The following is a 23,231-nucleotide window of genomic DNA, read 5'->3' on the forward strand; positions in this document are numbered from 1 at the left end:
AGGCAGCTTGCGAGTAATATAAGACAGTTGTTGAATGTGGTGATTAATCCGTTGGGGGCTCTGATACTGGAGGTGGTGCTGTCCATGGACGCAGAGAAGGCATTTAATCGGGTGGAGTGGCGGTACTTGTTTGACCTTCTGGGAAGGTTTGGGTTTGGGTCGAGGTTTGTGGCATGGCTGTGGTTGCTGTATGTGGCACCAAGAGCGAGGGTGAGGACGAATGATATGAGCTCACAAAGTTTTAACCTACACAGGTGTCGTATTCAATATTTTCCCCGCTTCTTGACTGTGATAGAGAAATTCAAACAGCATTCATTAGGTAAGCAAAACTGAACTTTATTTACGAATTAGAACTGACTGCTAGCAGTATGGCTGAGACTTGAAGTCGGAAGGCAGTCAAATACAAACTGCTGAGTCCGTCCCAAGTCTGCGATATTACAGAAGAATAAGGCGATTTTTATACATTATAGGATCAAGATAACATGAATACAACTTGGTTAGGAATTTAATCGAAAGTAAAACATAAGTAATAATCGTTACAATGGCGTCACCTTGCTGGCCTTTAGGGGAATGGAGTTTCATATCATTATCTTGTCTTTGTTTTAAGAAAGGGACAAATTTGTTTACGAACAGGAAGAGACAGCTTTTCAGCTTGGTAGTTATTGAGACTGAGGTTCATGACGAACAAGCCTTATCTTAGAATTTCAGAGTCACCCAGTTCTCAGGTCATGTTGACCTCGGCTGTATCTGTGTATTTTGTATCTGTGCCTTAGGTTTAAATTCAATTGTACCAAGAAGACTTGACTAGTTTTCCCATCATGCCATTATTTGCTTCACACAATACCGCACAGGGATACAAGGCAGGGATGGCCACTGTCGCCGTTGCTGTTTGCATTGGCCATAGAGCTTTTGGCGATGGCTCTCAGGGGCTCGGCGGACTGGCGGGGGATTATGAGGGGACAGAGGGAGCATCGGGTGTCACTCTATGCCACTGACCTCTTGCTGTATGTTTTGGATCCGTTGACGAGTATGGGAAGAATTATGGGCCTGTTGTGGGGGGTTTGGAGAGTTCTCTGGGTACAAACTAAATTTAGGGAAAAGCGAGGTATTCCCGGTGAATGAGCTGGCATAGCGGGCTAATTTTGGGGGGATGCCATTTACGGTAGCGAGGGATAGGTTTAGGTATTTGGCGATTCAGATAGCGAGGGAATGGATGGGATTCCGTAAATGGAACTTAACAAAGCTGGTGGAGGAGGCCATGGAGGGTCTTAAGAGGTGGGATACACTGCACTTAACGTTAGCGGAGGGGGTCCAAGTGGTGAAAATGAATATTCTGCCGAGGTTGTTGTTTATCTTTCAGGCTCTCCCGATCTTTATATCAAAAGCCTTTTTTTCGGAAAGTGGACACAATCGTCTAGGACTTTGTATGGGTGGGGAAGGTGCTGAGGGTGGGGAGGACCCTGCTCCAGAGGCAGCAGGGGTAGTTGGCGTTGCCACCGAACTTGCTTCATTATTATTGAGCGGCGAATGTGGACAAGGTGCGGAGGTCGTGGGAAGGAGAAGGAGTAAAGTGGGTTTGGATGGAGGAGGAATCTTGTAACGGGTCTAGTTTGAGGACTATGGTGACTGCAGCGATACCAATGACTCCGAGTAGGTATTCAGGGAGCCCAGTGGTGCAGTCCACGGTGAATATATGGAATCAGCTAAGGAGGCATTTTAGGATGGAAGGGATGTCGGTGCTAACGCAGCTGTGCGAAAATCATGGGTTTGAGCTGGGGGGATGGATAGTGTATGCAGGAGGTGGAGGGAAGTGGGGCTGGTCAAGGTGGGGGATTTGTATTTGGAGGAAGGGTTCGCCAGTCTGGAGGAGCTAAGTGAGAGGGTAGAGCTGCCGAGGGATAGTGAGTTCAGGTATCTGCAGGTTAGGGACTTTGCGCGAAATGTCTGGAGGGAGGGGGCTCACTAGGATGCCATGATACACCCTGCTGGAGCGACTGCTGCTTCTGGATGTGGCAGGGGAGGGAAGAACTGGGGATATGTACAAGTGGCTGGGGCAGCAGGGAGGTGAGCGGGTGGTGAAGATCAAGGAATAATTGGAAGTACAGTTGGGAGGGGAGATCAATTAGGGAGTATGGAGTGAGGCACTGTGTAGGGTAAACGGGACCTCCTCTTCTGCAAGGATGAGCTGCTACCGGGGGTAGCAGCTTGGTTGGGTGACCTGTACGACTTCCTGTGAATAGAGAGGATAAAGTGTGGTTAGAGAAGATAAAGTACGGGTTAAGGGACTCAGCAGTGGAATTTGAGAAAAGATGGGGGATGTTTGTGACCGTGTTTGAGGAGCTGTTCGTCGCAGGGGGTGGGTGGTGGCGGGTGGCGGGAAGGGAGGTTGAAAAAGGGGAGAAATCTGTACAGACTGCATAGTTAATTGTTGGGAAGTATGTTTCCCAGGGTGTTTATTTGCTGTAACCTGCTTTGATACATATTTGTAAAAAAAAAAAAAATTTAGAAAAAAAAGGAAGGACAAGACTGTAAGAAGAGATTGATTTATGAAGGGGCAGTGGTGAATGTAACTTCAATCCAGTTTTGGCGCGAGCATTTTGCCTTGATGAAAATTGGAAAGTTCAGTCTCGATATAATTTGGATGCAGGTGGGGTAGAGGAAGAGAAGTATCGTAATAGTAGGAAGTTGTGCTTTTATTTGCTTGCCCATAACAAACCTTAACTGTGTTTAATACTGTAACATGTACATGGAAATAATGTAGAATTTAGAGAGCTGTTATCTGTTAGTTGATTCTCGGAATGAATTGTTTTTTTTTCTTTTCTGTCAATCTTTTTGAGGGGATGGATTAATGACAGACACCAAAAATTTGACTTTTGCTGGATTCTTTCTAATGTTGGTGACTGTTCATTGAAATTATTGCCTGCTCTGAATTGTCTCTTGCTTTGTTTGCCTTATTCCAGTATTTTTCTGTGAAACTTGCTGAAACCACTGACCCAGACAAGAAGCAGATGCTGCAGAGGATTAATCAAGCAGTTGAGTCATCCCTCAAATCCCTGGAGGAGGCAATGCAGCAGGCGTTTTCCAGCGAAGAGATAGGCAACCGAGCTAAGGTATGTCTCCGCGAAGGAGGCAGTTGTTTGACATTGACAAGATCTGAGACACACCTGAGATGCACTGGGTAGAATTGTGAATTGTTCTAGTTAAACTGGTAGACATTGGGCTGTTTCAAAGGATTCTGAGCTTCAACTCTACTTAAGGCTCGTTATTCATAAACTTGATTTAAATATGGTTTTATATTCAGACATTTCTTTTAAGGCCAGGATCCATAATGTACTAATACTTTGAAAAGAATAGGAGAGGTGAGAGAGAAATCAAAATAACTGCTAGGTGGTTCCAAACTTGGATTTTAAAAAGTATAGAACAAAGGGAAGGTAGAGGTAGATGAACAATTTCCCAGTTTTGAGGTGGGGGAAAGGAATAAATTTGTGCAATGATTTTTGATGCCAACACAATAAGGTGTAAGGAAGAGAAGGGTGGTGTATTTCACTCGGCCTACAGACACCAAGGGCAGGATTCTCCCGTACCCGGAGGGGCGGGGGGTCCCGGCGGGACATAGTGGCGTGAACCACTCCGGCGTCGGCCCGCCCCAAAGGGGCGGAATCCTCCGCACCTTCAGGGGCTAGGCCGGCACCAGAGTGGTTTGCACCCTGCCGGCTGGCATGGAAAGCCTTTAGCGCCACGCCAGCCGGGGCCGAAGGGACTCCGCCAGCCGGTGCGAGTCCGCGCATGCGCGGGAGCGTCAGCGGCTGCTGACGTCATCCCCGCGCATGCTCCGGGGGAGTTTCACCTACGTGTCAGCCATCGTGGAGGCTGACACGGCCGCGCATTGGAAAAGAGTTCCCCCACAGCACAGACCTGCCCGCGGATCAGTGGGCCCCAATCGCGGGCCAGGCCACCGTGGGTAACCTCCCGGGGCCAGATTGCCCCCGGGACCCCAGAACCCACCCGCGCCGCCAGGTCCTGCCGGTAAGGGACCTAGTCTAATCTACACCGGCGGGACTGGCATAGAACTTGTCCCCCCCCCCCCGGGGATTCTCCAAACCGGCAGGGGGTCGGAGAATCCTGCGCCAAGAGTTACATTATGAGGAGCGATTGATTACACAATCAATTACATAGTCAAAAAATTAGAGCCATCTCTTTTAGGAGTGCAATTAGGAGACGCTACAGTTACTAGACTCCTCAAAACTCTCCCTTGAACTGATCTGTTCCCTGTAAGAACACTATTCACAACGCCCTATGCTGCTCTTGTTTGGCCTTGTTCCGCACTGTAACCAGTCACTATTTGTTGATACACCACTGTCAATGTACTCTGTCGATTATTCTTTTGTTTACCGTGTACATTCCCTTGGCCACAGAAAAATACTTTTCACTGTGCTTTGGTACATGTGTCAATAAATATCAATCAATCAAACATTTCATCACGCAAAGGATGGTAAAAGATTGGAACTCTAGGGCGCAATTCTCCGGCCGCTCCCGCTCAGCGACCGGAAATTCCCGCCAGAGCTCAAAGGACTTTTACATGGTCCACGTCCTGGCCGTGTCGATCTTGTGGTGGGCAGGGCAGAAGATCTCCCCCGCACTGACAATCTCCCTGACCCCAACCCCCCCAACCTGATCTACCCCATCGACCTGACATCCCCCTCTACCTGACCCCTCCTCAACCTGACCCCTCCTCGACCTGACACACCTCCTCGGCATGACCTCCCTCCTCGGCTTGACCTCAACTGAACTCCCCTCGACCTCAACTGAACTCCCCCGGACCTCAACTGGATGTCTCCCTCTTCTCCCTCCCCCCGCCCAACTCTAAGAACACGCACTTCCCATACCCCTAACATCCCATCCACTTAACTAATAGACTTACCATCTTCCTATCAATGGTCCCTTTAAACTCACCTGCGGGTGCCGTAAAAAGAGTGTGTCTTCCTTCGCTCCTCTCCGTTTGCACTTCGCCGCTGGATTGGGGGCTTTGTCAGTCTCACGCCGCCTGAGTCAAAAAGATGGGCAGCACGGTGGCGCAGTGCAGACCCGGGAATCGAACCTGAGACCCTGGTGTTGTGAAGCAACAGTGCTAACCACTCTGCTACCATGCCGCCCAGAATTGTACTGTCAACTTCAGTGATTTTGCTTAATAACTAATTTCACACTCTGGCACTGTCTCTGAAAGTGTCCACCTAATGTCCCTTATTCTTTCTATTTTAACTTGTGTTCCCTGGCATTTGATCTTTCACTGCTGTTAATAATTTCCCCAAATCGGTGTTATAAATTCTTTTCATAAAATGTTCAATTCAGTGCTCTAAAATGAGCTGGTTTAGCACAGGGCTAAATAGCTGGCTTTTAAAGCAGACCAGCAGTGCGGGTTCAATTACTGTACCAGCCTCCCTGAACAGGCGCTGGAATGGGGCTTTTCACAGTAACTTCATTTGAAGCCTAGTTGTGACAATAAGCGATTAAAAAATGTTTTTTTTTTAAACGAATTTTATTAATTCTCCTGCATTACTTAAATTACTGAAAACTTGATATCTTCTTTGCTTCATGTATTCCTAATGTGCTGCAGTTTACTCATGGAGTGTGTGTTGCTCTGGCAACATGCACTTTTTCATGCATGTTTTAGTCTGGAGCTATGATCTTTGGAGAGAGGCTCCAATTTTCTTTCCATCACATGGCTGACCAAGAATCTCTCCCACTCTTGCTGTCTGCCATTGGCGGGCGTTGGACGGATTTGCAAGATGATACTCAACCTTTTTGGCTATGCTACGGCTATAAATTCCTGGGATGGGTCCCAAACACTGAGCTTCTGGCTCTGAGGCAGGGATGCTATCCACATTGCCACAAGACTATCTACTTCTATCTGTACCTCCACATAATTAGATGGCCAGAACTATACACTTTATTTATGATATGATCTGACCTTTTAAAAGGTCATAGCATAACAATGCAGCATCTATTGATTTGTATGCGTGTCTCTATGTCCCAATTCATGCAACAATATTATTTTACAGGTGCTGCTGAATGAAGCAAAGGACATGTTGTCTGATTGGCTGGATGTACAGTTTGGCAGTCAAGTGGCTGACAATTCCATCTTTTCTACTCTTCCCAAGTACTGGGAGGGGGAATATCACAAAGACATGGATGCACTCAACGTAAGTCACTGTAGTTGTAGTCAAGGTCGGTTGCTAACATTTATTTTGCGCACCAGGATACTTTTGCTTTTAATCAAAGGAGACTAAAGTCACTCATTGTGTTGCAATGGACAGGTGCAAACCATTCAGTGGAATGTTGTAATAGTCAGATTTGAAACCATTGGAGCCATTAAAGAATTCTAAAATACAGTCTATTAGTTTCAGCACTTTGCACTAAAAAAAATAAAATAACCTTTATTGTCACCAGTAGACTTACATTAACACTGCAATGAAGTTACTCTGAAAAGCCTGCAGTCGCCACATTCCGGCGCCTGTTCAGGCACACTGAGGGAGAATTCAGAATGTCCAAATTAAATTGAATTAAACAGTGTGAAGTTGAATCTTTAATAACATGAATTAAGCAACTTGGAATTAAGGGTAGGTTATATTTTGGAAAACAGTACATTGATGAGTTTTAACTGCTGCAAATTCTCTGGTTTTAATATACCATGGAACACACAAACATGATATTGGGACCAATGCTTCATATACATTTTTCTCCTTTAATACTGGTCTCTTGTGCATCCCCAATTTTAATTGCTACACCATTGGTGGGGGCCATGCCTTCAGTTGCCTATACCCCAAGTTCTGGAATTCCCTCCCTACATCTCTTGTTACCCCCCCCCCCCCCCCCACCTTAATTTCCTCATTTTAGACACTCCTAAAATCTCCCTTTTTAATCAAGCTTTTGACCATCTGACCTAATATCTCCTTATGTGGCTCAGTGTCACACAGTTTTATAATTCTGATGTGAAATACCTTGGAACATTTCATTAGGTTAAAGGTGTTCTATAAATACAAGTTGTTATTGATGTACGAAGATTCTATTGGGTAGCTTTTTATCATGCTACTCCTGTCAGGACCACCTACACGCCATTAAGTGTCGGAGCTGAACAGTCTGTTTGGTACATCCTGCTCCTCATGTACAAGGTGTGATGTTTTTCCCTTTTCTTTCTATTTTTCAGCTTCATGTTATGGATGCCCATTCTTCATGCACAACACAGTATTTTCTCATTCTCTTTTGTTTCTCTGTAGGTTTTGCCTGCAGATGTTTTAACTCGAGTGAGTGAATACGTTCCTGAGATTGTACAGTTTGTTAAGAAGGTGGTTGACAACGGTTATGGGTAAGTGCTTGTCATTGACAGTTTGTCCAACACTGTGTTCGTTTGATGTATAAAATACAGTAATTACAGTGAGTGAAGGTATAATCTGGGGTCAACCTTTACTCAGGCCACAGTTGCATCTTTCTGTAAAACATAACAAATTCAATTTGAGCTATTACATGGACGCAAATTGTAATTGTGAAGCCAGATTGGGTAAACAGTGAGCAAGCATGATATAAAGTGATTAAATTTAGGCTTAAAATGTATTTATTATGATATAGTGACTTTACTATACAGAACATCCCAATGTGCTTCACAATTTGGGGTCAGTTCCAGATAGTGGAAAAAGAATGAGGTTGGAGAGATTTTTATGTTAATATCAATGCTATAGACTTGAGTGTACAGCGCATAATTTCAACGTATGCAGATAATACAAAACTTTATAATGTAGTAAACAATGAAGAGGATAGGAACAGACGTCATGTGTACATAAACAGGTGGACTCGTGGTGGATTACATTTAACGCAGAGAAGTCTAAACTGATGCATTGTGGTAGGAAGAATGAAAAGAGGCAATATAAACTAAATGGTACAATTCTAAAGGAAGTGCAGGTGCAGTGAGATGTTTGAGAATGTACAAACACAAATCTTTGAAGGTGGCCAGACAAATTTAGAAGGCTTCCAGGATCCTTGGCATTATTAATAGAGGAATAGAGTACAAAAGAAAAGAAGTTATGCTCCACTTTATTAAAAGAAAAACCGGTTATGCCCAGTGAGTGTGTTGTATTCAATTCCAGGCACTATATTTTAGATAGGATGTCAACACTGTGGAGAGGGTGCAGTAAAGATTCACCAGAATTTGCTACCGGGGTGAAGGATATCAGTTCTGTGAAGAGGCTGGAGAATTTTGGGGTTATTCTTCTTCGAAGGTTATGAGAAGATTTTGATGAAGGTGTTCAAGATTATGAATGGTTCTGATCGTGTAAATAAGGCAAAACTGTTACCAGTGGCAGAAGGGTCAATAACCAGAGGACACAAATTTAATGTGGAAAAACAACCAGAGGAAACATAAGGAAATATTTTTTTTTAACACAGGGAGTTGTTCTGATCTGGAATGCACTGCCTGAAAAGATGATGGGTGCAAATTCAGTAATGACATCCAAGGTGAATTGTATAAATTACTTAAAGGGAGGGCATAACATAAGAAATAGGGGCAGCAGGGCGGCATAGTGGCGCAGTGGTTAGCTACCTATGGCGCTGAGGACCTGGGTTCGATCCCGGCCCCGGGGTCACTGTCGTGTGGAGTTTGCACATTCTCCCCGTGTCTACCTGGGTCTCATCCCCACATCCCAACGGTGCGCAGGATAGATGGAATGGCCACGCTAAATTGCCCCGTAATTGAGGGAAGAAAATAATTGTGTACTTTAAATATGTTTTTTAAAAATAAATAGGAGCAGGAAAAGACATAAGAGACGTTAAGCCTGCTCTGTCATATGAACCTGACTGATCTTGAACTTCAACTCCATGTTCCTGCCCCCATATCCCTTGTTTCTCTGGGAGACCAAAAATATGTCCATCTCAGCCAAGATTTATTCAATAATGGCGCATTCGGAATGCTATTGGGGTAGAGAATTCCAAAGCTTCATGACCCTTTCAGTGAAGAAGTCTCATCTCCGTCCTAAATGCTCAGCCCATTATCCTGAAACTGTGCCCCCTTGTTCTAGATTCTCTAGCCAGTGAATCAAAGAGAGGGCATAATATAAGTAATAGGAGCAGAAGGGCGGCACGGTGGCACAGTGGTTAGCACTGCTGCCTCATGGCGCCGAGGATCCGGGTTCAATCCCGGCCCCGGATCACTGTCTGTACAGAGTTTGCCCATGTCTACATCCCAAAGATGTGCAGGGTAGGTGGAAACAACATCTGAATATCTACCCTGTTGAGCTCTTTCATAATCTTATGTTTCAATGAGATTATCTTGCATTCTTCTAAACTCGAAAGATTATCGGCCCAATCAATTCAGTCTCTCATCGCAGGAACCAATATAGTAAACTTTTTCTATACTGTCTTCAATGCAATATATAATTCCTTGGTTATGGAGACCAAAACTGCATATAGCATTCCAAAAAATAAACCATACAAAGCTCAGATTGAAGTTGTACAACCTCCCTGTTGTCAAGCTTAGAATGCTACCATCATGGCTGCAGACAGCAGTCAGTTCAACAATAGACAATTGGTTTGCTAAAGCATCGCGCCAGGAGATTGGAAGTTGGTTCATGGATCATGAACTTTCTATCTTCCCTCAGAATGATAGAATTCAACCTCCTATCCCTGTTACAACCTATCTGCAGTCTCCTGCATTGAAAGTCAGCACCTTCCACCAACCATGCAGAAGCCACTGGGGTGGCACCGCACGGGAGAACAAGGACAGTCTATGGACTCCTAACAACTCATGTCAGATGTGAGGACGTCACTTCAGAGGACAATGGAAGAGAAGTTCTGCAAAAGGATGCAGTGGAAGCAGACAAGATGAGTGCAGAGGAGGGCGGCACAAGGCTCAGTGATTAGCACTGCAGCCTACGGCGCTGAGGACCCTGGTTCGAATCCTGGCCCTGGGTCACTGTCCGTGTGGAGTTTGCACATTCTCCCCATGTCTGCGTGGGTTTCACCCCCACAACCCAAAGATGTGCAGGTGAGGTGGATTGGCCACACTAAATTGCCCCTTAATTGGAAAAAAAATAAGAATAATTGGGTACTCTAAATTTATTTTTAAAAAGATGAGTGCAGAGGAGATGCTCTGTAACGCGAGTTAGAAGTTTTCCTTGAACTTCCCAAATGGGCCAGAATTCTCCTGCCATTGTGATTCATTTTCCCCACTAGCAGCGCATCCCCAGGTTTCATGGCGTGGATAGCTTCAATGTGAGATCCCGTGGAAAAGCGGGAGGAGTAGAGAATCCTGTCACCAGCGAGCGGTGCGCAGCAGAGAAACAGGCGGCTGAGGAATTGGAGAATACAGCAGATGATCTTAGAAAAATAAGTCTTGACGGAAGAGAGGGTGAATAGAGATAGGTGAGGAAACTCGAGATATTGAAGGGCAATTTTTTTTTACTAGGATTGAGGACTAAAGTGGAGGTAATAGAGAAAACAAATTTTGGGTAATAATAGAAATAATAAAGTTGTGGAAATTGGCCTGGCTGGTATTATAGAACTCCGAGAAGTGACTAGCCACACAAAGGTGAAATTGAGGAAGTGCCCATGGATGTGGGTGAGATATTTGATATGCAGAGTGAGTTGAATGGAATCATGAAAGTAGAAGAATCGGGCAGTTGTAGGGAAGGATTTGGATCCAAATCATGAAGAATGATTTGCCTATTACAAACACCAAGCAAGGGAAATGGGAAGGTTTGAGTGAACAAGGAACCTTAAGGCAGTACGCAACAGTTTGGAGTTTTGGAGACAAATGTTTGAATGAAGAGAAGCAACTGGAGGTGTAAGGGGGTAGGTGGGAACTGGTGATTGAGAACCATGCTTCAATGGATTATTCTGAAGAAATATTATTTAAATAGTCTTGGGGCATCAACACCTGGGTACTATGTAACATAGCTTTGTTCATGTTTAATAATGTACATGGTTTGTGTTCCTCCAGTTATGTCTCCAATGGTTCTGTATACTTCGACACAGTAAAGTTTGACAGCAGTGAAAAGCACTCGTATGCCAAACTGGTGCCTGAGGCTGTTGGAGACCAGAAAGCACTTCATGAAGGAGAAGGTGAGAACTCTAGCAACAGATACACATGTACTTGTCAATTCATGTATCCACATACATACCTGGGCGAGGCAGTGGCGTAGTGGTAATGTTGCTGGACTAGTAATACAGAGACCCAGAATCATGCCGGGGGGGGCCCGGGTTCGAAAGCCACCATGGTAGATGGTAAAATTTGAATTCAATTAAAAAATCTGGAATTAAAAACTATTGTCAATTGTCGGAAAAAGAACATTCGCTAATGCCCTTTAGTGAAGGAAATATGTCATCCTTACCTGGTCTGGCCTACATGTGACTCCAGACCCTTAAATGCTCTCAGGGACGGGCGGTAAATGCTGGCCCAGCCAGCGAAGCCCACATCTCAGGAACAAATAAAAAAAACACCCAGTTCTTTTTTGAAGTAGGAATTGAGAGATTGTATGAAGTTTAAACTCTTAGGCTCGCCTGATGATATATTCCAGATATCTGAATGTACCTATGGTGATGAGCTTGTATAGTTCTTATCGTCAGAACAGCAGTGTAACTTTTCTGCACAGTAAGAAGTCTTACAACACCAGGTTAAAGAACAACAGGTTTGTTTCGAATCACTAGCTTTCGGAGCACAATTCCTTCCTCAGGTGAATGAAGAGGTGGGTTCCAGAAACATATACATAGACAAAGTCAATGATGCAAGACGATACTCTGAATGCGAGTCTTTGCAGGTCCAGATGGAGCAACTGGAGAGAGAGATAATGACAGGTTAAAGAGGTGTGAATTGTCTCAAGCCAGGACAGTTGGTAGGATTTCGCAAGCCAAGGCCAGATGGTTGGGGATGAATGTAATGCGACATGAATCCAAGGTCCCGGTTGAGGCCGTACTCATGTGTGCGGAACTTGGCTATAAGTTTCTGTTCTGCGTTGCCGGGCATCCTGAAGGCCGCCTTGGAGAACGCTTACTCGAAGATCAGAGGTTGAATGCCCTTGACTGCTGAAGTGTTCCCCAACTGGACGGGAACGTTCCTGCCTGGCGATTGTCGTGCGATGTCCGTTCATCCGTTGTCATCGAGTCTGCATGGTCTCGCCAATGTACCGCAATTCGGGACATCCTTTCCTGCAGCGTATGAGGTAGACAACTTTGGCAGAGTCGCACGAGTATGTACCAGGTACCTGGTGAGTGGTGTTCTCGCGTGTAATGGTGGTACCCATGTCAATGATCTGGCACGTCTTTCAGAGATTGCCATGGCAGGGTTGTGTGGTGTTGTGGTCACTGTTGTGAAGGCTGGGTAGTTTGCTGCAAATAATGGTCTGTTTGAGTTTGTGCGGTTGTTTGAAGGCTAGTAGGGATACCCTTGGCAAGATGTTCGTCTTCATCGATGACGTGTTGAAGGCTGCGAAGAAGATGTCGTAGTTTATCCGCTCTGGGAAAGTACTGGATGATGAAGGGTACTCTGTTGGTTGTGTCCCATGTTTGTCTTCTGAGGAGATCTTCTGAGGTGCGTTTTTTGCTGTGGCGCGTTGGAAGTATCAATCGATGAGTCGAGCACCCTATCCCGTTCATACGAGGGCATCTTTCAGCGTCTGTAGATGTCTGTTACACTAGTTCTCTGAGCAGATCCTGTGTATACGGAGGGCTTGTCCATAGGGGATAGCTTTATTAATGTGTTTAGGGTGGAAGCTGGAAAAGTGGAGCATCGTGAGGTTATCCACCGGCTTGCGGTAAAGCGATGTGCGGAGGTGACCATCCTTGATGGAGATGAGTGTGTCCAAGAATGCAACCGATTCTGGAGAGAGGTCCATGGTGAGTCTGATGGTGGGATGGAACTTATTGATGTCATCGTGTAGTCGTTTCAGTGATTCTTCGCTTTGCTCCAAAGGAAACAAATGTCATCGATGTATCTGGTGATCTCCAACGCTGGAAGTACGTGGGATGAGAGCACGTAGGGTGCTCTGAAGGTCTGGATCCAATGTCTTGATCAGTCAGTTGAGTTGGCGGGTGTGTTCCTTGGTCGGACCTGCGGGTAACTGTCTGTAGTGTTCCTGGTTGTTGAGTTGTCGGTACACTTCTTTGCAGTAGTCCGTTCCGTTCAGTATGACGGTGGCCCCTCCTTTGCTGGTTTAATGATGATGTTGCGATTGGTTTTGAGAGCACGGATGGCGCGGATTTTCTGCGGTTCTGGTGAAACTGTAGAAAGAAATAATCTTGTTATATCTGTTGTATGTTATGTCCTCATGACATCCCCGGGTATTTCATAGCCATTGAATTATTTTTGAAGTGCAGTCACTGTTCAGTGCCATGCACTTTTTGTTTTGCAAATAATCTCATGGGTGCTTATGGGAGTCCGTCAAATGCAGTATTCGGAGGGGGGTGTTCTGATGCAGCCAGGTATATGACAATGGTCAGAAGAGTACAATTGTGAAGAAATAGATTTGGATTGGAGATGAAGAATAGGCATAAATATTTCCAGAATGACCTGGCCAGCCCAAAGTTACAGGGGATTTGATTGCTGCTGGACTTTGATGATCCCAAGGAGGTAATAGTAGGAGAATAGACATTAGTGTAGATGGTCTAATTGGACAAAAGGTTTGTGAAAGATCTGAAGAGTTATGAAGGTTAGGAAAAGCTGCGTTTAATGAGGTGGGAGTAAAGAGATTTGAGGATTCTGTGCACAAACTGCTTGCACTTTCTTGGATCCTCCTTCAGTTTTCAATCTTTGACCTAGAGAGGCAGCATCTTGATTATTTTGTGGTTTGTTCAGTAAATGCTGAATTCGTAAAGTCACTGAGTCTTTCAAACCTAGCAAGTATTGCTGTGGACGGAGTTAACTAATCTCAGCTGGGTTGTGATGGCTGTATCTGTGTTTCTGGGCTAAGGCAAACTATCTGCCAGAACTTGTATCCTTGGTTACCATCCTGTGACATATTCAAGAAGAGAGGAGGGTTGCGTGTGATGCCTCATAGTTGATTAGACTCTGCACTCACTATATTGACTCACACATTAATTATGTCTAACTAACGAGGCTTCCAGTGGCGGTGAGGAGTGAGTGAGCCGCACATTCGGTGGCTCTCACTCCGGCGGGATTTGAGGACATGGTTCCCCGGTTTTGCGGGACTGTGGAGCGCTGGAAAGGCGGCCAAGGAGGTGCTGAGGAGCGAGCAGAGCTGCATGGAACCGCGGGAGAGCAGAAAGCAGCGAAGACGGGAGAGAAAGGGACAACGGCAAGGTGCAGGGGAAGCTGATCCAGGAGCAAAGATGGCAGACCTACAGACCTCTGACCCGGTGATCTAGCAAGCGCTGGAAAACATGCTGCAGGTGATAAAAAGCAGTTTTGAGTCATTGAAGCGGGATAACTTAGACCCACTCAGAAGGCAGTGGATCAGTTGAACCAGAGACTGGATGCCCAGGACGAAAAAGTTAAGGAGCTGGGAGAGGCGGTGGAGGAGCAGGCGGACGCGCAGACGATTGCTGCGCTAGAAGTCGATGGGTTGAAGGAGAGACACAGAAGGCTGCTGGGCAGAGTAGAGGAGCTGGAAAATAGAGCCCGTAAACAAAATCTGAGTATCATCGGCCTTCCAGAGGGGGCTGAGGGAGCTGATGCCACAGCGTTTGTGGCTGACCTGATGATGTAGCTGATGGGGGCTGAAGCCTTTCCGCGACCGCCGAAGCTGGAGGGGGCACACAGAGTGCAGGCGAGACAGGTGCGTTCTCCTCCCCCCCCCCCCCCCCCCCCGGTCCGATGGTGATCAGGTTCCTCAGGTTTGTGGAGAAGGAGCGGGCGTTGCAGTGGACAAAGAGCGCTAAGAACAGCACGTGGTATAACAGTGTTCTTCGCATCTACCAGGACCTAAGCCAGGAGGTGACCAGGCGGCGAGCAGCCTTTAAACAAGTTAAGGAGGTGTTATTCAAGAAGCACGTGAAGTTTGGTCTGCTCTTCCCGGCCCGTCTTTGGGTTACGCAACAGGGTCAACACCACTACTTCTCCGAGCCCGAAGAAGCGATGGACTTTGCGAAGGATCGGGCTGGTCTCGAAAAAAGGACACACGGACGCAAGCTAGGGTCCGAGAGTTACCGTTTGAGGGGATGCCTACTGTGCCTGGACTGCCGGTCGACTGCTTTAAAGGTGCCATGTGGTGTATTTTTGGGCAGTTTTAGCCTGTGTGGGGGGAGGGGATTCCCCCCCCCCCTCTCGTATGGTCTTTTTCCTTTTTTGTTGCTTTTTTCTGCTGGGGTGGGTACCTTGTGTTGGGCTCTCTGAGTGCGCGGGAGCCTGTATTGTAACATAAGGGTGGCCGGTCAGCAATGGGGATTAAAGATGTTGGTTGGGGGTTTTTGTTTAATTTATGTCTATGGTTTTTATGTTTGTTTCGAATGGGTGATGTACGGGTACTGGGTTATTGCGGTGGTATTTTATTAATGCTCAGAAAGGGACGTGGGTTAACACTTTTCTGTGTACACAGCTGGAACTGCATTGTACCTGGAGCTGCCTCGTGGTGCTGTTTGATGTTTCCATCTTGTTTGATCTTTCCCATCTTAGTGAGACTGCTCCAGTGGGTTGGAGTGGGGGATGGTGTGCTGGGGAGTGGGGATGAGGTTGGGGAAACAATGGGAGTGAGACAAGTGGGCGCCGGAGCCATGAGTCGCCGGGCTAGCAGATTGGCTAGTGGGGGGGGGGGGGTGGTATTCTGCTGACGTGGGGGGGATCTGAAGTAGGTAATGGAGAGGAGGTCGGGGGTGGAGACGGTCAAGAGGCGAGCCAAGAGCGGCGCGGCGCATGGGCCGGGGACAGGCCCAAGAAAGGTTATGGCTGACCGGCGTTGGGGGGGGGGGTTGTGCCCCCCAACCAGGCTGATCACCTGGATGTCGGGGGACTAAATGGGCCAGTTAAAAGGGCACGTGTGTTCGTGCATTTGCGGGCTCTAAAGGCGGACGTAATTATGTTGTAGGAGACACATCTGACAGTGTCTGACCAGGCTATGCTAAGGAAGGGCTGGATCAGCCAGGTCTTCCACTCAGACTTGGATTCTAAGTCCAGGGGGGTAGCAATTATGATCAATAAGCGGGTTCAATTTGAGGCGGAGGGTGTAGTCACAGATGGCGGAGGCAGATTCCTTATGGTAAGGGACAAACTGGAGGGGATGAGAGTGGTGCTGGTGAACATCTATGCTCCGAACTGGGACGACTTTGACTTTATCAAAAGAGTGCTGGGGAAGATCCCGGACCTAGACTCACGCAAGTTGATAATGGGGGGGGGGACTTTAATACGGTCCTCGACCCGGGGCTAGACCGGTCATGTCCCAGAACGGGTAGACTCCCAGCAATGGCAAGGGAGCTGAAAGGGTTAATGGAGCAAATGGGGGCAGAGGATCGATAGAGAGCCAGACAGCCGACGGGAAGGGGCTACTCGTTCTACTCGCATGTTCATAAAGTATATTCTAGGATTGACTTCTTTATCTTGAGCAGGGACTGTGTAGGGGAGGTAAAGAATCCGGAATATTCGGCAATCACTATCTTGGACCATGCCCCGCACTGGGTGGGCCTGCAGGTCGGGTGGGGGCGAATTACCAACGCCCGCAATGGAGGTTAGACGTAGGATTGTTGGTGGAGGAGGGGATATGAGAGAGACTTCGGAAGTGTATGCAAAACTACTTGCAGGTGAACGATACGGGGGAGGTTTCAGCAGCGACCCTGTGGGGGGTGCTGAAGGCAGTAGTGAGGGGGGGATCTGATCTCAATTCGAGCTCACAGGGTCAGGGTGGACAGAGCAGAAATGGACAGGTTGGTTAGGGAAATTTATCGGATAGACGAGGAGCATGCGGGGTCTCCAGGGGAGGGCCTACTCGGGGAGAGACGGAGATTGCAGGCGGGACTGGGGGTGCTATCCACGAGTAGGGCCGTGGAACAACTTAGGAAGGCGAGGGGAGTGGTGTATAAGCATGGGGAGAAGGCCAGCAGATTGCTACCGCAGCAACCCAGGAAGAGGGAGGCGGCCAGGGAAATAAGTAGAGTGGTGGATGGGGAGGAGAGCAGAGTGGAGGACCCGGCAGGACTGAATAAGGTATTTCGGGACTTTTATAGTAAGCTGTATGCTTCAGAACCCCGGAGGAGATGAAAAGGTTCCTGGACGGGCTCACCTTCCCAAAAGTAGGCGGGGGACTAGTGGACGGGCTGGGGGCCCCAATTAGAGCGGAGGTGGTATTGGGCGGCCTAAAGGCCATGCAGTCGGGGAAAGCCCCGGGGCGGAATGGATACCCAGTAGAGTTTTACAAGAAGTTCTCGGAGATAGTGGGACGGGTCTTGACGAGGGTTATCAATGAGGCAAGGGACAGAGGGACCCTGTCACCGCCGATGTCGCAAGCCACCATCTCGCTGATATTGAAGTGGGACAAGGACCCGGAATCCTGCAGGTCATACAGGCCAATCTCCCTGATCAATGTGGATGCCAAGCTCCTGGCCAAGGTCCTGCCGATTAGAATTGAGGACTGCGTACCGGAGGTGATTGGAGACGATCAGACAGGGTTTGTGAAAGGCAGGCAGCTGACAGCTAACTTGAGAAGATTGCTTAATGTGATCATGATGCCCCCGACGGGCAAGGAGGTGGAGGTAGTGGTGGCAATGGACGCTGAGAAGGCCTTCGACCGGGTGGAGTGGGGCTATTTGTGGGAGGTGCTGGGACGGTTTGGGTTCGGGAGGGACTGGTTAAATGGGTCAGACTATTGTACCAGACCCCAAAAGCTAGCGTTAGGATGAACAGGATAATGTCAGATTATTTCAGACTACAGCGCGGGACCAGATAGGGATGCCCACTCTCCCTGTTGCTGTTCGCGCTGGCCATAGAGCCGTTGGCAATTGAGCTGAGAGCTGCAAAGGGGTGGAAGGGAATGACTGGGGCGGGGGGGTGGAACACAGGGTTTCTCTCTATGCGGATGACCTGCTCCTGTACGCGTCGGACCCACTGGCCTGGATGGAAAATATACTGGGAACATTGAGGAAGTTCAGCCGGTTCTCAGGGTACAAATTAAATATGGCCAAGAGTGAGATGTTTGTGGTGCAGGCAAGGGGCCAGGAGAATAGACTGAAGGAGCTGCCATTTAGGCTGGTTGGGGGAAGTTTCCGGTACTTGGGTATACAGGTGGCACGGGACTGGGGCAGGTTGCATAAGTTAAATTTGACCAGAGTGGTGGAACAAATGAAGAGGGAGTTTCAGAGATGGGATGCACTCCCGCTGTCACTGGCGAGGAGGGTGCTGATTGTAAAGGTGACAATCCTCCCTAGATTCCTGTTCATCTTCCAGTGCCTTCCGATCTTTATCCCACAGTCCTTCTTCAAAAGGACTGGCAAAATCATCATGAGCTTTGTCTGGGCGGGAAAATCCCCGCGGGTGAAGAAGGCGATGCTTGAAAGGAGCCGCAGCGAGGGAGGGCTGGCATTGCAGAGTCTGATCAACTACTACTGGGCGGCTAACATAGCCATGATAAGGAAGTGGATGGTGGGTACGGGGTCTATCTGGGAGCGGGTGGAGGCAGCTTCTTGCAGGGGCACCAGTTTGGCAGCCCTGGTCACGGCTCCCCTACCGCTGTCACCGGCCAGGTACTCCACCAGCCCGGTAGTGGGGGCAGCCCTGCGGATATGGGGCCAGTGGAGGAGGCTTGTCGGGGAAGTGGGTGCATCGGTCTGGGCTTCAATGTGTGATAATCATCGATTTGCCCCCGGGAACATGGATGGAGGGTTTCGAACATGGCGGGGGTGAGGAGGGTGGGCGATATGTTCCTGGAGGGGAGCTTTGGGAGTCTGAGGGATTTGGAGGAGAAATTTGGGCTGGTAAGGGGAAATTACTTTAGGTACTTACAGATGCGGGACTTTGTCCGCAGACAGGTCCCATCCTTCCCACGCCTCCCGCCAATAGGGATCCAGGATAGAATAGTGTCTAGAGGAGGAGGAGGAGAGGGTAGAGTCTCGGATATTTACAAGGTGCTCATGAAAGCAGACGGAGGAACTGAAACTCAAATGGGAGGAGGAGCTTGGCGGAGAGATGGAGGACGGGCTGTGGGCGGAAGCTCTGAGTAGGGTAAACTCACCGCAACATGTGCCAGGCTCGGCCTGATTCAGTTTAAGATCATTCACCGGGCCCACATGACGGTAGCTCGGATGAACAAATTCTTTGGGGTAGAGGACACGTGCGTTAGATGCGCGGCAGGACCGGTGAACCACGTTCACATGTTTTGGGCATGTCCTAAGCTTAGGGGGTACTGGGAGGGATTTGCGGGGGTCATGTCCCGGGTGCTGAAAACAAGGGTGGTGATGAGCCCAGGGGTGGCAATTTTCGGGGTTTCGGAAGACCCGGGGGTCCAGGGGGAGAAAGAGGCCGATGTTCTGGCCTTTGCTTCCCCAATAACCCGGCGGCGAATACTGCTGGCATGGAGGGACTCAAAACCCCCGAAGACCAAACTATGGCTTTCGGACATGTCAAGTTTTCTGGGTATGGAAAAATCAAGTTCGCCTTGAGGGGATCTGTACTGGGGTTCGCCCGAAGGTGGCAACCATTCATTGACTTATTCGCAGGAGAGTGAGCGTCAGCAGGGGGGGGGGGGGAGATTAGAGTAGAGTAGGAGGGATAAATAGGTGGGTAGTGTCGGTGGGTGAGGAGCAGGTATGTGCATTATGGTCTGGTTGTAATGTTGGTTTTTGGTTGATGTTTGTATATTTCTGTAATTTGTAACTGTTTACAATGCCAAAAAATACCTCAATAAAATTGCATAGATGCAAAAGGCCAACCAGCATTCTAGGAATTGCGCTCCACAAAAGTCAACAATTTACAGTGAGTGGGAGACTATCACTTGGAAGAAATCAAGCCATTTCAACTCGCATGCTGATGGATTTGACAGGAAAATATTCTTGACTTCTTAGGTGACCTTAGTATTTCAGCTGATCGACTAAGTGAGAAGCACTCTCCCAATGACTTTGCACTGTGGAAAGCCTCCAAGCCTGGAGAACCATCTTGGGATTCGCCCTGGGGAAAGGTGAGCAGAAAGCATCAACCCTACATACTTCACCATTCACAGTTCACAGCTTAGTTACATGGTCAAGATGGAGATAGACGGGGCGGCACGGTGGCACAGTGGTTAGCATTGCCGCCTACGGCGCTGAGGACCCGGGTTCGAATCCCGGCCCTGGGTCACTGTCTGTGAGGAGTTTGCACATTCTCCCCGTGTCTGCGTGGGTTTCACCCCCACAACCCAAAGATGTGCAGGGTAGGTGGATTGGCCATGTTAAATTGCCCCTTACTTGGAAAAAATGAATTGGATATTCTAAATTTAAAAAAAAAAAAGATGGAGATAGACATGTAGAATCCAATCACTATTTTTTATTAAGTTCAATTGACAAATAATCTCAGGATAATTTAAAATCATCAACCCTGCATGTGGCAATAAACCAGTCCACTATCTCCAGGCCCAGAGAGACAACTAGCACAGATCACAGAATTTACAGTGCAGAAGGAGGCCATTTGGCCCATCGAGTCCGCACCGGCCCCTGGAAAGAGCACCCCACCCAAGCCCACACCTCCACCCTGTCCCCACACCTACACCCTATCCCCTGTAACCCCACCTTACCTTACCTTTTTTGGACACTTAAGGGCAATTTAGCATAGCCAGTCCACCTACCCCTGCACATGTTTGGACTGTGGGAGGAAACCGGAGCACCCAGAGGGAACCAACGCAAACACAGGGAGACTGTGCAGACTCCGCACTGACAGTGATCCAAGCCGGGAATCGAACCTGGGACCCTGGCGCTGTGAGGCCATTGCGCTAACCACTATACTACCGTGCTGCACCAGTAATATACTACTATATCATTGCAGCACTTTCCATTCCACACCTTAACCTTCAATTATTCAATAAAATTATCCAGTATAACACACAATTACAGAATAATACAGCGTGGAAAGAGGGTGTGTGCCTGCTTTCCAAAGGAATATCCAATTAGTCTCACTAACCAGCTCTTTCTCCTTAGCCCTGTGAATTTTTCCCTTCAAGTATTTACCCAATTTTATTTCATAAATTGCTGTTGAATCTGCTTACCACTCTTTCAAGCATTGCAATCCAAATCAGTACAACTTACTACATTAAACCAACCCTGTCACTGGAAACTGCTTCTCGTTATTTACTCGATCAAACCTGTTCAGAATTTTAAACACTTGCATCAAATCTACTTTTAAATTTCCCTGCTCAAAGAAGAACAACTTTAGCTTCTCCAATCTCTCCACATAATTTGAAGTTCCTTATCCTTGATAGTAGAATCTAGTAAATCTCTTCTATATGCTCCTCGACACCCTTCATAAAATCTGCTGCCCTGAAATAAACTCAGCTGAGACCTAACCAGTGTTTCATCATTCGCATATCTTTCTTGCTTCTGTATTTTTTTTTATTAATAAAACCATGGAAACGATCTGGTTTATCTTTAATTGGCCGTCTCAACTTGTCCTGTCACCTTCAAAGATTTGTTTACATAAACCCCCAGGTTCTCTGTTCCTGCACCCCCTTTTAAAATTGTACCATTTAATTCATATAGTCTTTTATTCTTCCTCAGAAAATGTATCAATTTACATTTTTTACTGCAATAAATTTCAACTGCCATATGTCTACCTGTTTTACCAGTCTATGTCCACATGGTAGTCTGTTACTATCCTCCTCACTGTTTACCACATTTTTGCATCTTTTATCTGCAAACTTTGAAATGATGTCCAAGTACAGGTCAGTAATACATGTCAAAACGAGCAGCAGCTCTCTACCCACCACTAGGGATTCACCACTTCCCTCCTGTTAAACAGCCATTCACCATCACACTCTGTTTTCCATCACTTATACAATTTTATATCAACACTTCACTGCCCCTTTAATTCCATGGACTTTAACTTTGCTTACAAGTCTATTATGTGATACTTGTCAATGTCTTATGGAGAGTCCATAGACGCAACATTAGCCGCTGTATCCTCTTTGTTAATTTATCAAAAAATTGAATCTCATATATTTTGCCTTTTTGGCTTCTATTCAATAGCTCATAATCCAAGCACCAATTCATTTAGTCACAAATTATTCTCTAAATGTTTTCCCATCATCAACATTTGCGGTTCGGCTTGCAATTGCTGGATTTATCTGTCTTCTCTCAGTAAGCGTCTTTTCACGTGCTTGGTATGTTGGTAGCAGTTTGTATTGGTTGGGGTTGATTGTTATCCAATCTCATTCTCTTGTTTATCCTGGCAGGGCCGTCCTGGTTGGCACATTGAATGCTCAGCAATGGCTGCTAGCATTCTAGGAGAATCCATGGACATCCATGGTGGAGGATTTGACCTGCGCTTCCCTCATCACGATAATGAATTGGCGCAGTCTGAGGTACAAGCACTGGTTTTGTTCCATTGTTTCCTTCCTTCTTTAAAAAAAGTTTCATGAATATTCCCTATAGAATCAAGTGTGGACCCAAAGTTTTTATCATATTTCTACATTACTGTGAATAGGTAGAACTTGATTGAGACATGATGTGGAGATGCCGGCGTTGGACTGGGGTGAACACAGTAAGAAGTCTTACAACACCAGGTTAAAGTCCAACAGGTTTGTTTCAAACACTAGCTTTCGGAGCACTGCTCCTTCCTCAGGTGAAGCAGTTCCTCATTCACCTGAGGAAGAAGCAGTGCTCCGAAAGCTAGTGTTTGAAACAAACCTGTTGGACTTTAACCTGGTGTTGTAAGACTTCTTACTTGATTGAGACAAACATACACCAGCCAGGCATCAAATAATGCAAAATATGCTGGAAAAGACTTGAGAATTTGGATACTTTCTTATCTCGACTTTGAAAGTGAGTTTAAAGCATCGGAAAAGCCATAGCATTATGGGGGCTTTTTCCATCTCAACATTGTTTTTTCCTTCAATGGTAGCTATTTGGGCCAAGGAAACCTACATCACGGTGTTTTCTGCCTACCATTGTTGACGGTTTTGTGTGGTGGGAAATCCAGTTGAATTCCCAGTATAAAAGCTCTCCGATATTTTAATGCCCCATAAATTAATTTGCAGCAGTTTCAAAACATTTCCAAAGTCGTAAACTGACCGAAAATCTGCCCTTAATTTGCCACTAATATCACAATTCAGAGAAGGCTACAGAACAAT

At 46.9% G+C, this 23,231-nt stretch overlaps 1 protein-coding gene across 3 annotated transcripts in view; it reads left to right on the forward strand.

The window, feature by feature from the left end:
* cars1 (cysteinyl-tRNA synthetase 1) overlaps positions 1-23,231 on the forward strand; it is a 130,764-nt gene that overhangs the window by 35,982 nt on the left and 71,551 nt on the right. For all 3 annotated transcript variants that reach the window (XM_038807524.1, XM_038807522.1, XM_038807523.1), the window contains 6 exons: positions 2,961-3,110; positions 6,060-6,200; positions 7,275-7,363; positions 10,985-11,106; positions 19,981-20,093; positions 22,335-22,463. In XM_038807524.1, the coding sequence (XP_038663452.1) occupies positions 2,961-3,110; positions 6,060-6,200; positions 7,275-7,363; positions 10,985-11,106; positions 19,981-20,093; positions 22,335-22,463 (744 nt within the window). The remainder of the gene's footprint in view (positions 1-2,960; positions 3,111-6,059; positions 6,201-7,274; positions 7,364-10,984; positions 11,107-19,980; positions 20,094-22,334; positions 22,464-23,231) is intronic.

Source organism: Scyliorhinus canicula, chromosome 9 (genome assembly GCF_902713615.1).
Source record: "Scyliorhinus canicula chromosome 9, sScyCan1.1, whole genome shotgun sequence".
In the NCBI taxonomy this organism is placed as follows: Eukaryota; Metazoa; Chordata; class Chondrichthyes; order Carcharhiniformes; family Scyliorhinidae; genus Scyliorhinus; species Scyliorhinus canicula.